The sequence below is a fragment of the Anomaloglossus baeobatrachus genome, chromosome 4 (genome assembly GCF_048569485.1).
Source record: "Anomaloglossus baeobatrachus isolate aAnoBae1 chromosome 4, aAnoBae1.hap1, whole genome shotgun sequence".
NCBI classification, from domain to species: Eukaryota; Metazoa; Chordata; class Amphibia; order Anura; family Aromobatidae; genus Anomaloglossus; species Anomaloglossus baeobatrachus.
Genome location: NC_134356.1, coordinates 689,126,092 through 689,139,579, shown reverse-complemented (window position 1 = coordinate 689,139,579; position 13,488 = coordinate 689,126,092). Strand labels below are relative to the sequence as shown.

General features: G+C 43.5%; 2 protein-coding genes across 2 annotated transcripts in view; both read right to left on the bottom strand.

Moving 5' to 3' along the window:
* Window positions 1-10,302, bottom strand: part of LOC142302915 (olfactory receptor 5P64-like) — a 53,981-nt gene extending 43,679 nt beyond the window's left edge. Inside the window, exon 1 of the mRNA XM_075344019.1 lies at window positions 10,218-10,302. Coding sequence (XP_075200134.1) covers window positions 10,218-10,302 — 85 coding nt within the window. The remainder of the gene's footprint in view (window positions 1-10,217) is intronic.
* Window positions 10,303-10,544: 242 nt separating this feature from the next.
* On the bottom strand, window positions 10,545-11,495 carry LOC142302914 (olfactory receptor 1468-like). The gene has a single exon (XM_075344018.1). It carries the CDS (start codon window positions 11,493-11,495, stop codon window positions 10,545-10,547), a length of 951 nt encoding a protein of 316 aa, XP_075200133.1.
* Window positions 11,496-13,488: the final 1,993 nt, after the last annotated feature.

Below are 13,488 nucleotides of genomic sequence, written 5' to 3'. Positions count from 1 at the left end.
TGACACACCCTTGCTTGTCTGGCAAAAATCCACTTTGCTGTGTGTATGTGTGTGTGTCTGTGATTGGCTGACAGCCTTGCCCGCCCCACTGTACGCGCGGTTAGGAAGAAAAATGGCGATCGCCATTCTTTCAGTACTTAGCAGTACTGATCTAAACCCCGTCCCTCCACACACTATACGCTGAATTTTGATAATATCATTATTAACAGTGACTAACAGTATTACAGTGAAAAGCTAGCTAGTAACTAGCTACAATTTTGCTGATTGAACCGTTATCGAACGGTAGAACATGAAGCAAATCGTTCGAGTTCGTCGAACAACTTGAACACCGCCCAAAACAACTTGAATTTGAAATTGGCAAACCGTTCGCTTCGAACATCGCTCAATTCTACTTTTATCTTATGTTTATTGTTCAAAGGTCGAGGTTTTTCAGCCTTGCTTACCTTGGCCATGTCCCTGAGTATGGCACATCTTGTGCTTTTTGATACTCCAGTAACGTTGCAGCTTTGAAATATGGCCAAACTGGTGGCAAATGGCATCTTGGCAGCTTCACGCTTGATTTTCCTTAACTCACAGGCAGTTATTTTGCCCCTTTTTGCCCAACACGCTTCTTGCGACCCTGTTGGCCATTTGCCATGAAACGCTTGATTGTTCAGTGATCACGCTTCAAAAGTTTGGCAATTTCAAGACTCCTGCATTCCTCTGCAAGACATCTCACAATTTTGAACTTTTCAGAGCCCGTCAAATCTCTCTTCTGACCCATTTTGCCAAAGGAAAGGAAGTTGCCTAATAATTAAGCACCCCTTATATAGGGTGTTGATGTCATTTCACCGCACCCCTCCTCATTACAGAGATGCACATCACCTGGTTTACTTAATTGGTACTTGGCTCTCAGCCTATACAGCTTGGAGTAGGACCACATGTATAAAAAGTATCATGTGATCAAAACACTCATTTGCCTAATAATTCTGCACACAAAGTACATTAGAAATATTTTTCTCTAAACTACATTTTAAGCATATTTATACGCTGATGAGTGAACCTTTTTGTGTTCATCTACTTATTGACAAGGTATAGGTATTCATTCATCTTTTCATATCATTTTAACATGCATTACTTTGCCATATCTTTTTGCCTTCTCTATGTTCTTTGAGTATATCATTACTGACCCCTTGTGGCTTACTTACATGACATACAGTATATTCCCTGTATTCATCTGATTCTCTTTTTATCCCCTTAGGCAGACACTTTTCCACCATGACTGTTGACTTGAAAACAATTATTTGTCTTATTTACTTTTTGCTAGGTATGCGATACTGTATTTCATTGTTCTACATGCTTATTACTTCTTTTATCCAATTATAATAATATTTATTCACTTATATAGCGCTATTAATTCCACAGCGCTTTACATACATTGTCAACACTGTCCCCATTGGGGCTCACAATCTCAATCACAATTATGTGAAGTTCTCATTTTTTTACAACACTCTTGTCTGTAGAAATATTTAATTTTATGTACATATTCTGATTGTGCTATATTCTTTATAATATACAGATCCTGACTACCTTGAGAAAGGCCAATGCTTTGGCCGCAATGTCGGTGGTAAAAACGGGATTTTTTTTGTTATGTTTTGCTTTTGTCACAATAAAATAACTCATACGGATTCCTTATTTTTCATTTTTTTCTTGTATGAGTGCCGATGCTATCTTTTTTTCTGGAAGCTCACAGTTGGCGGTCAAGTTCTATGGCTGCTCGCTGTGACCTCAGATGTAGCATAGCTGGAACCGTCGTGTGACCTCAGGTGGATTTCGTAGGACCTGGATGTTTTGGGGGTTAAAAAAGGGGTGAAAGAGGGTGTTTTTTTATATTTTATTTCAAATAAAGGACTTTTTCGGTGTTTGAGTATATTTCTTTTAACTTGCACATTAGTAATGGGTATCTCATAGACACCTTTTATTACTATCCTAGGGCTTAGCCATTAACCCCTTATTACGCTGATTGCCACCACAGCAGGGCAATCAGGAAGACCCGGGTAAAGTTCCTGGGTTGTCACATCTAATAAATGTGAGAATCCTTGTCGGCTGCAGACTGATATTTTTATGTGGGGGGCCCAATAAGCCTGGGTCTCCTCAGCCTGAGAATATCAGCCCCCAGCTGTCGGGCTTTATCATGGCTGGGTATTGGGGGCACTGTACACCTATTTTTAAATTATTTATTTAAAAATTTTAAAAAAGTCGCATATGGTTCCTATTTTTTTTGACACACAGCCACGATAAGCACAAAGCTAGAGGCTGCAGCCTGTGGCTGTATGCTTTATCTGTGCTAGGTATCATAATATGGGTGACCAGGTCCATCACTAAATCTGGATAATACGAACAGACATACAGGGACCATTGGGCCATTTCTGAGTTAAAAATCATTTTTTCTGTTATTTTTTTATACTATTCTAATTTTCTGAGATAATGACTTTTGGGATTTCATTAGTAGAGATGAGCGAACCGGTCCCGGTTCGGCTCGAGGTCGGTTCGCCGAACGGAGGTCCCGTTCGAGTTCGGTTCGTCGAATGTTCGACGAACCAAACTCGAACCTATAGGCTATAATGGGAGGCAATCACAAACACATAAAAATGCATTATAAATGTACACAAACAGTTAATAAACATTGCCATAACACTTACCGGTCCCCGCGATCCCTTCTGCATTCTGTCTCCTGCCGCTATTCCATCCGATGATCGCTGAATCCTCCCGTGACCGGCACTGCCAGCAGGGATGCAGGACCTATCGTGACGTCAAAATAGCCATGTGACCAGTCACGTGGATATTATCTCATTGGCTACAGACTGGTCACATGACTATGACGCGTCATGTAGGACCTGCGAGTGCATCTCTCCGGTACACGGTGCACATATGTGTATCGCCGTGTACCGGCGACATGCTCTAGCACACGGTCGACTCCCCGTTCCGTTAGGGACCGGCTGACACAGCCGGTCATTAACGGAGATCACCGTTGCCATAGCAACGCAGTTAGCGGTGACGTCACCGCTAACCGCAGCTCCGAGAGCACCGTTGCTATGGTAACGCGTCTGTCAGCGTTACCGCTGTTACCGCTGACAGCCAGCACTGATCACTCACGGAGTGAAGGCTGCACGCTGCTTCCCGATTGTAGTGAGGATTGTACTGAGGGTGAGGTTCCCCAGCCCCAAGTGATGGGCTGGTGAACCTCATCCTCACTACAATCGTCACTACTACTACTACACTAGTGAGGATTGTAGTGAGGATGAGGTTCCCCAGCCCCAAGTGATGAGCTGGTGAACCTCATCCTCACTACAATCGTCACTACTACTACACTAGTGAGGATTGTACTGAGGATGAGGTTTCCCAGCCCCAAGTGATGGGCTGGTGAACCTCATCCTCACTACAATCTTCACTACTACTACACTAGAAAGAAAGAAGACAGAAGAGCAGGATCGTGGAGGGCTGACAGGGGGTAATAAAGATGGAGTCTCTAATGTGTCTGTGCATTTATTTCTATTAAAGTATTTTTTCTCTGTGTGGTCTTTTTTTTAACCCTTTATTGGAGATTCTTAATGGCCGGGTCAAACGTGCCTGACATTAAGAATCTCTGGCTTAATACTGGCTAGTAAAACAAAGCCAGTATTAACTCATGATTACCCAACAAGCCACCCGGCTCCAGGGCTGTTGGAAGAGTTGGATACAGCGCCAGATCATGGCGCTTCTATGAGAGCGCCATTTTCTGGGACGGCTGCGGACTGAAATCCGCAGCACAGGCGCCCAGAAACCTCGGGCAAACCTGTGCTGCGGATTCCAATCCCCAACTGCCTAGTTGTACCCGGCTGGACACAAAAATGGGGCGAAGCCCACGTCATTTGTTTTTTAATTATTTCATGAAATAAGTGAAATAATTAAAAAAAATGGGCTTCCCTATATTTTTGGTTCCCAGCCGGGTACAAATAGGCAACTGGGGGTTGGAGGCAGCCCGTGGCTGCCTGCTGTACCTGGCTAGCATACAAAAATATGGCGAAACCCACGTCATTTTTTTGGTGGGCAAAAAACTTCTGCATACAGTCCTGGATGGAGTATGCTGAGCCTTGTAGTTCTGCAGCTGCTGTCTGCTCTTCTCCATACAGACAGACAGCAGCTGCAGAACTACAAGGCTCAGCATACTCCATCCAGGACTGTATGCAGAAGTTTTTTGCCCCCTGAAAAAATTATGTGGGCTTCGCCATATTTTTGTATGCTAGCCAGGTACAGCAGGCAGGTACGGCTGCCCCCAACCCCCAGTTGCCTATTTGTACCCGGCTGGGAACCAAAAATAAAGGGAAGCCCTTTTTTTATTATTTCATGAATTTCATGAAACAATTAAAAAACAAATGACGTAGGCTTCGCCCCATTTTTGTGTCCAGCCAGGTACAACTAGGCAGCTGGGGATTGGAATCCGCAGCACAGGTTGGCCTGAGCTTTCTGGGCCCCACTGCTGCGAATTGCAGTCTGCAGCCGCCTCAGAAAATGGCACTTTCATAGAAGCGCCATCTTCTGGCGCTGTATCCAACTCTTCCAGCACCTGCCTGCTATACCTGGCTAGCATACAAAAATATGGCGAAGCTCACGTCCTTTTTTTGTAGTTTTTTGGCAAAAAAAATAAAAAATGCTTCCCTGGATTTTCCATTGCCAGTGAAGGTAACACCAAGCAGTGGGGGTTAGCAGCCAGTAGCTGCTTGGATTACCCTTAGCTAGCAATATAAAAAATGCAGCGGGAGCCCATATATATTTTTTTTAATTATTTATTTAAATAACTACAAATAAAATGGGCTTCCCTGTATTTTGATTGCTGGACATCACAGTGCTGTAAAAATAAATCTTTAAAAAAATGACGTAGCGCTCCGCGGTATTTTTGATTCTCAGCAGATAAACCAGACAGCTATGGGTTGCCACCCCCATCTGCCTGCCGTTACCTTTGTTGGCAATCAAAATACAGGGAAGCCCATTAATTTTTTCTATTTAAAAAATAGTTAAAAAAAAAAATGACGTTGGGTCCCCCCATTTTTGATAGCCAGCTAGGGTAAAGCAGACGGCTGTAGCCTGAAAACCACAGCTGGCAGCTTTACCGTGGTTGGGGATCCAATGTGGAGGTCCCCTCAGGCTCTTTTTTATAATTATTTTATAAATATTAATAATTACACAATAAAAGTAGGGTCCCCCCCAAATTGGATCACCAGCCAAGGTAAAGCGGACAGCTGTGGTCTGGTATTCTCAGGGTGGGAAGGTCCATAGTTATTGGGCCTTCACAGCCTAAAAATAGCAGGCCGCAGGCACCCCAGATGTGGCGCATCCACTAGATGCGCCAATCCTGGCGCTTCACCCCAGCTCATCCCGTCCGTGCCCTGGTGCAGTGGCAAACAGGGTAATAAATCGAGTTGATACTAGCTGTAAAGTCACCTGAGATCAAGCCCAGCAGTTTGTGATGTCATGGCGTCTATTAGATACCCAACATCATAAACTGTCAGTACTAACAAAAAAAAAAAAATCGACAAAAGAAATTTATTTGAAAAAACAGTCCCCAAAACATTTCCTCTTTCACCAATTTATTGTAAGAAAAAAAATAAAGGGGTCCCACGACGACTCTGGACCATCTAGAATATGGGGGGGAGACACTCAGGGAACGTATCCCCCATTTTCTAGAAGTGCGGACCCTTCATGTGAGGAGTGTGGGTGCAATGAATCTGCACTCACTCTCCCCGGGTCCACAGCAGCAGAGTCCATGTCGTAATGGTTGCTACCAAAGCTGCAATGCCCTGCTCATGAGGTAAGGGCATGCCTAATCAGGAGAACTACTGTAGCGGAAGCTCTGCTTACTGGTATATAGGTGCTCAGAGGTAATAATAGATAAAATTAGTGAGTAACCTCGGCACTCTAAATCTCCCAGACTAAGTCAGTAAGTCACAACGGATAGTAATGCAAAATCACTCTTTTTTGGTCCGTATTAAGAAAAAAAAAATTTCATAAGCATATATGTTTTTGTCCAAAACAAGTTACAAATGACGTTTCGGCCTGAGCCTTCGTCAGATTGGACTTATCTGCTTGTAATCATGAAAAATGACAATACTCAGTATCACATAAGAGTGAGAGAACAATAACATAAACTCGAACAATGTAGAGGTACAATTGGGATGCAGCAAAAAAATTGCAACACAGCAAGAAATGAAACACATGATACAAATGTCATAATACAGTACAAGGACAATATAGTAATGACAAATATGGGGTCAGAGTAGGCTTAGACAGCTCTGGTACGAAAGAGATGTCAATCATAAAGTAACATGTGCAGTAGGTGTAGAGCTATAGTATGCATGGCAGAGCTAATGGGTAGACCGACCATAGAAAAAGAACGGAGAAAAAGTGGAGAAAAAGTGGAGAAAAAGTGGAGAAAAAGTGGAGCACCCTTTGGTGCCTTTCATGTGGCACTAAGGGGTGCTTAGCTTTGTATTTAGCCAAAAAAATGAAAAAAAAAATGACGTAGGGTTCCCCCTAGTTTTGTAGCCAGCTAGGGTAAAGCAGACGGCTGCAGCCTGCAGACCACAGCTGGCAACCTCACCTTGGCTGGTAATCCAAAACTGTGGGCACCTCACGCTGTTATTTTAAATTAAATAACTAATTAAAAAAAAAACACGTAGGGGTCCCCCAAAATTGGATCACCAGCCAAGGTAAAGCAGACAGCTGGAGCCTGATATTCTCAGACTAGGGAGGTCCATGGTTATTGGACTCTCCCCAGCCTAAAAATAGCAGGCCGCAGCCGCCCCAGAAGTGGCGCATCCATTAGATGCGCCAATCCTGGTGCTTCGCCCCAGCTCATCCCGTGCCCTGGTGCGGTGGCAAACGGGGTAATATATGGGGTTAATACCAGATGTGTAATGTCACCTGGCATCAAGCCCTGGGGTTGGTGAGGTCAGGCGTCTATCAGATACCCGACATCACCAACTTAGTCAGTAATAAAAAAAATAGACGACAAACACATTTTTATTTGAAAAAACACTCCCCAATACACTCCCTCTTTAACCAATTTATTAGAAAGAAAAACAAATCCAGGTCTGGTGTAATCCAAGGGGTTGCCATGACGATCCACACTGTCCCAGTCAATGAAGAGCAGGATGTTCCCCATTGGCTGGGAGAGCAGTGCAGTGACCTGAGCTAACATCAATGGGTCAGCCCAGGTCACTGCAGGGGATGACATGTGCTGCTGTCAGCGAGGTACATTACCTGCGCTGATCTCCAGCACACTGACAGCCCCTGTCACTGAGTTCAATGACCGGCGCCTTCACACCAAGTATCGCGAGAGGCCCGTGACGTCACCGCTAGTCAGTCTCGGGTCGGAAGCGAGACGTGATGTGACAAGCGGCGGCCATGGAGGACAGTGACAGCGCTGAGGTCGGGATGGCGGGACTTCATCACCGCAGGTAAGCCGAGCGGGACTGTGTATGTGTGTGTGTGTGTATGTGTACATGCCGCGGGCAGAAGGGGGCAGAGCGAGCTGAGCGGGGAAGTGTGGGCTTCCTGCACGTAACTAGGATAAACATCGGGTTACTAACCAAAGCGCTTTGGTTGGATACCCGATGTTTATCTTGGTTACCAGCTTGTGGCAGGCTGCCAGCGATGGCTCCTGCACACTGTGGCTGTAAAAAGCCCTGCTTTTTGCTGCTAGAACCGTTCTCGAACGTATCTAGAACTATCGAGCTTTTGCAAAAAGCTCGAGTTCTAGTTCGATCTCGAACAGCCCCCAAAATCACTCGAGCCTAGAACTGGAGAACCTCGAGCCTAGAACCGCGCTCAACTCTATTCATTAGCTGTAAGAGTGACGCCCTGACAAAATCAGGGTGTCACAGATGACTGCATCCCTCTTCTAGGCGCAGGATTCTCTCCTTCTTGAGTCACCATCACAGCCCCTATCTAGGTACATAACACCAGCCAGCAAACCCTAGTCACCCATCATGACAATAGGGACACACCAGTGGGCAGGGCCAAGTGGATGATGACACCCACCTAGGGGTTCTGAGGTGTTATGGGAGGGGCGAGTTTGAGTCAGTTAGAAGGAGTCAGTCAGGAAGAGTCAGAGAGTGACAGTGGAAAGTGTCGGTTGGAGTTGAGGAAATGGTGAACAGGGTAGCCAGGAGTTGGAGGACTGGACATGTGACTAGGTGGCAGTCAGTGGACAGGGCCACAGGCGATAGAGATCCGGTTGCGAGAAACCTTAACTGGACCGGGGCAGGGTCGTAGCCCGCCGGTACCGACAGCAGGAATCCGGTCGGGAGCCCGTGCACGGACAGGGTACCTGGACCCTAGGGCGAGGAGCAGCTTTGGGCCCCTTTCCAATTAACCAGCCGGGTTCAAGATTTCAAGTCTCGTCTCACAGGAGGCCCAGATAGAGCGAGACAGAAGCCTAACGAGGGGGATAGGGATCAGAAATTGCCTGCTAAGATCCCATGGATCAGTTCTCGCGGGCCATAGTTCCCAAAGGATAAAAACACCGGGAGTGGACTTCCCCATTTCATGCGGAGTAGTTATACCAAGGACTAAAACATAACGTGCAGGAGGAAGGGCCCCTGTTCTACCGTAGCGGGGTGCGGGATCTGAACACACCCTCCGGAGGCTGCTGGCTACTGGTCATTTGGTTTACCATCTGGACTCTGTGTTAAATTATTTCAGAACTGAGTACACCGGCACCATCCGGTCAAACCCTGCAGACTGCACTCCGTCACACCATCCCACCTGATCTGTGGTCCCGGGACAACACCTCCCCTACCCGTGGAGGGAATAACATCCAGCTGCCCCACTCCATCAGCCCCGGGCACCACCTCCAGCAGCAGTGGTGCTGCCATCAAACTCACTGCATACCACGGGAGGCGTCACTGACAAACCTCCCCTATATATATATATATATATATATATATATATATATATATATATATATATATATATATGTATATATATATATATAAATACCCCTTTTTAACTTTTGGGCGACAGACGGGTGCTCAGGCCCGTGTCCGGCTTCCCCTCGAGCCACCGAAACGACCCCATATCCGAGCGTCTCGAGCAGCAACCCCTGCCGCGGTCTGTCCCCCTGGCCACAACATAAGCCATAATCATCAACATTAACAGAAAAAACACGTGAAATAGATCACTCTTTGTGTAATGACTCTATATAATATATGCGTTTTACTTTTTGTACTGAATTACTGACATAAACTAACTTTTGATGATATTCTAATTTATTGAGAAGCACTTGTAATGCACTGAGCTATCAGGGAATGTGAGAAAAGGTTGTAATTTGTATTATAAAGGAAGAAAAAGATTTTTCCACCACTAAGAGGAAAACAGTAACAATGCAGTGACATGAGCAGAATCTGCATAACTAATCATATATTATATAGTTGCAAGTCAAATTTATGTATTAGATATCCAAGATGATAGATTTTAAAATGAAGTTCGTCTTATACTCAAAGTTGTAGTTAATAGTGAGAAATGGAGCCTGAAAGTCAAAATATGAAATTATTGTGACTATTTTGATCATCAGTGAATGCACGGATGATACTGGGATAAGCATTCTGGGAAATAAGAAAGACCATCAAGAAACTTCTGTTTTCATGATTCCTCTGCAAGGTTTACTATCCAAGGTATGTGGACCAGAACCATCCTACTGATGTGAGTCTATTGGGCATCTTATTCGAAAATGTCTCCCTTTTTTAAGTGTGCCAATCTACTACCATGTGGAGAAGCATTTTGCAAGAATTTTCTTGTGAGTCTCGTGGAATAGTTGCCACATTTACGGGGTCAAACACTGATGTTTGGCTTTAATTTATGGTCAAGATGATGCAAAAAATACTTAGTGGATGTCAGGAAAAGTCTTTGTCCAGCAAATCAATATTGAAGACACCAAACTTCTTAAACATTCTTTTTTATAGAACTCACTTTCTTCATAGGCCCAGAAACATGTTGAAATGAGAAAGGCCTCCGTACGACGATATAAAATGCATTGTATAGCTATAACACCCACCTAATTCACAGCTGTCTCACTACGTTTTCTAGGCTGCTTGTGTAGACTGGCTGTTTTTGATTAGTGGTGAGCGAGCACTATCATGTACGGGTTCTCGGTACTTATAATGAGCAGTCAGACACTCGGACAGACTTGACTCATGTACCAAGTATACTGGAAGTCAATAGGGAACTTGAGATTTTTCCAGAAGATCTTTCGGAAAATTTCTCGAATTCTCCTTTGACTTTCATTCTACTTTGTACACTCGTTGAGCCTGTCCGAGTGTTTAACCAGCTTAAATTGACTACTAAGCCTTCGAGCATGGTAGTGCTCACTCCTCACTAGTTATCACAATAACCTTCTACAGTTGTCTCTTTGTCAGCTGGTAGATTTCTAAAATTTCTTTAATTTAGAAACACTCAATCCTTGAAATACAGTAATGTCCATTTGATACCTTAATTAGGACAAAGTGAAACATCAATGATGGAGACCTTTATGTAATATAGGATCTTAAAATCAAAATTTTCATCATTTTCTGCATAGCCTCCTTGATCTTGTTGTTCCTCAGACTGTAGATAATGGGATTCATCAATGGTGTGCCTACTAAATACAACATGGATCGGTACTTGTTGGTATTGGATGTGCTCTCACCAGCTGAAGTCATGTAGACTGCGATTAGTGTACCGTAATACACACACACGGTAATCAGGTGGGAGCTACAAGTGGAGAAGGCCTTTTTTCTACCATTATTTGAAGAAATTTTAAGAATGGCAAAGAAAATGCAAATGTAGGAAGTGATAATAAGAACAAAGGGAAAAATGATAATAAAAATGCCATAAGCAAAGTCAACCAATTTAAAAATTGAAGTGTCTGACGTGACCAACTGTATAACAGGACCAACATCACAGAAGAAGTGGTCAATGGAATTCAAGCCACAGAAGCTGAACTGAATCATAAGAAAGAACTCACTTGATATCATCACATTAACCAAAAACCAAGAGACAATGACCATCCGAAGGCAAAGATCTGGACTCATTATTGAGGGATATTGTAATGGATGACAAATAGCCAAATATCGGTCCAATGACATGATGACAATAAGGAAACATTGAACTAGTCCAAAAATGGTAACAAAATGCAGCTGTATGAGACAACCCCAAACTGTCAAGATGCCCTCCTCAAAAAGCATTATGTGCAGCATCATGGGGACAACGGCATTAGTCAACAAGACGTCTGCTATGGATAAGTGTTTCAGAAAGAAAAACATTGGGATTCTGAGGTGGTCAATAACGGTCACCACTAGGATAATAAGAAGGTTTCCACCCTGAATGCAAACATAAATAAGGATAAACAGAATGAAGAGAAGAGTTTTGTATTTGGAGAGACTTTGGAATCCAAGAAGACGGATCTGAGAGACTTGTGTCTGATTCTCCTCACACATCATTTATATGTCGATATATTATATATTAATTGTTTTCCTTCTATAAATTAACAAAATGTAAACAAAATAAAAATGTTAGAAAATGAATCACATTACAAATAATATTAGATGCTGTATTCAGCTTTCAATGGATTACCTTGGAGATTCACAATAGGTCTTGGGTATTTTAAGCCGTGATGTGACATATGCTCATTGCTGACTCTTCTGATGTAATTGGAGACATTTGCGAAATGTTGACACAATTTATAATGTTATATGAACATGAACTATTCCTGAGGGATCCTAATAATGAAACTCAAGTGAATGAACTCAACAGATGAGACAGTTGTTTAGATTAAATGATAATTAGTTTGCTTCTTGGAAGAGGCTGGTTATGGTAATGTTCTGTAAGTATAACGTGATTTACCACTATTTTATGACAAATAAACAGTCAATCAAAAAAATTGCATAAAATTATTGTCACACGGAGTTTTACAAAAATCTCATGGTGGCATCAGACACTGTTCACACTGCAAACTCTGACACTCTGCCCAATGGTTTCTCTGGTGTTTCTGATTTACACAGGCAGACTCGGGCGTCAACCAGATTTGTGTTCAGTCATAGACAGACAAGCAAGAGTTAACCTCTGCTAGCCTGCTTTGTTAGGCTTCTGGGATCACATATTGTAAGGAAGCCTATCACATCTGCTCTTACATACTTAGGTTGGAGGAGACCTTCCATCCATGCCAACTATAGTTTCTGCTGTTCTGGTGTGTGTGCTGTGGTGTCTACAAATGATCAAACCCTATGTTTGGTGTCCAGTTTTCGGGCCGAATACCAACTTTCCCCAAAAAACAGAATTTTGTATTCTGACAACTTGCTTCAGCATCACTGTACTCAGGTATTCTTATTGGTAAGCTCGATGCAAGCCGCTTGCAGTGTTTGAATAGCTTGCACTGGGGATAACACCAGCATGATCTGATGTAGTGTGCAACAAAAAAAAGCCTGCCCACCCTCCCCTAGAACAGTTCTGTTTATGGCTATCTACTGTACATGTGGGCAGAGATCCGACTGCCAATCAGTGATTTCTTTTGGTGTTCAAGCCAGTCCGAACCCATGGATGGTCAGTTTGGCTGCACCCAACGAACTGAACTACCACGGGTTCGCTCATCTGTAGTGGTGTCCAAGGTTTGCTGGAGAGAGAGTAGCCTGTGCTTGGTGTTGTTGAGGAGTTTACCAGTTGTCTTGTTGTTTCCCCCCTGCTCTTGTTTAACTCCTAATATATTGTTGCCTTATACCACTGTGTAAGTGTGCTATGTGACAGAGTTTGGGTTTCCCCTGTTTGTCTATTTCTCTGGATTAAATGACACTTCTTTCCTGGCCCCATCTAGGAGAGGGGGTAAAAGATCAGGGCTGGTCAGAAGCAGAGCCACGAAGTAGACTCAGACACCCTCCACCATTAGGGGTATGTTTAGAATAGGGATATCACAGGACCTCCTAATCTGAGGGTTAGCTTAGGGGCAACAGTTTTGCCCTATCCCCATAGTCCCACATGACAGTTTTATGAAGCATGATGCAACTATAACTCAGTATAGTACAATCCTTTCATCATGTTATGTAAATGGAACAAAACAGTTACTAATTATAGTTGCCATCATGATTTATTTTTGTTTTATTTTTGTTTTGGTTGTTTCTTTTTCAGGGAACAACCACGACCCCCACTCCAACAGTCCAGCAGTCAGGTTACCAGAGGTCATACCGTGGGAACCTGGCTGTGACTTCTGGTAAACTGAGTGATTTCAAAGCCAGGTGCCACCTCTCAGTGTTTCCTGGAGCCTGAAGAGAGTGGACATGTTTCCTCTTTCTCCAGGTTCTGGATGTAGCAAAGCTAAGGATCGTCATGGGACTTCATATGGATTATGTAAAATCTTCAATGGTGTTTTGGTGGTTAATAAAGGGGTGAAAAAGGGAGTGTGTGTTTATTACAAATCAAGGATTTTTCAATGCTTGTGTTTTA

Excerpts from the sequence above, each read along its gene's own strand:
- LOC142302914 (XM_075344018.1), bottom strand. The coding sequence starts at position 11,495 with ATGATGTGTGAGGAGAATCAGACACAAGTCTCTCAGATCCGTCTTCTT.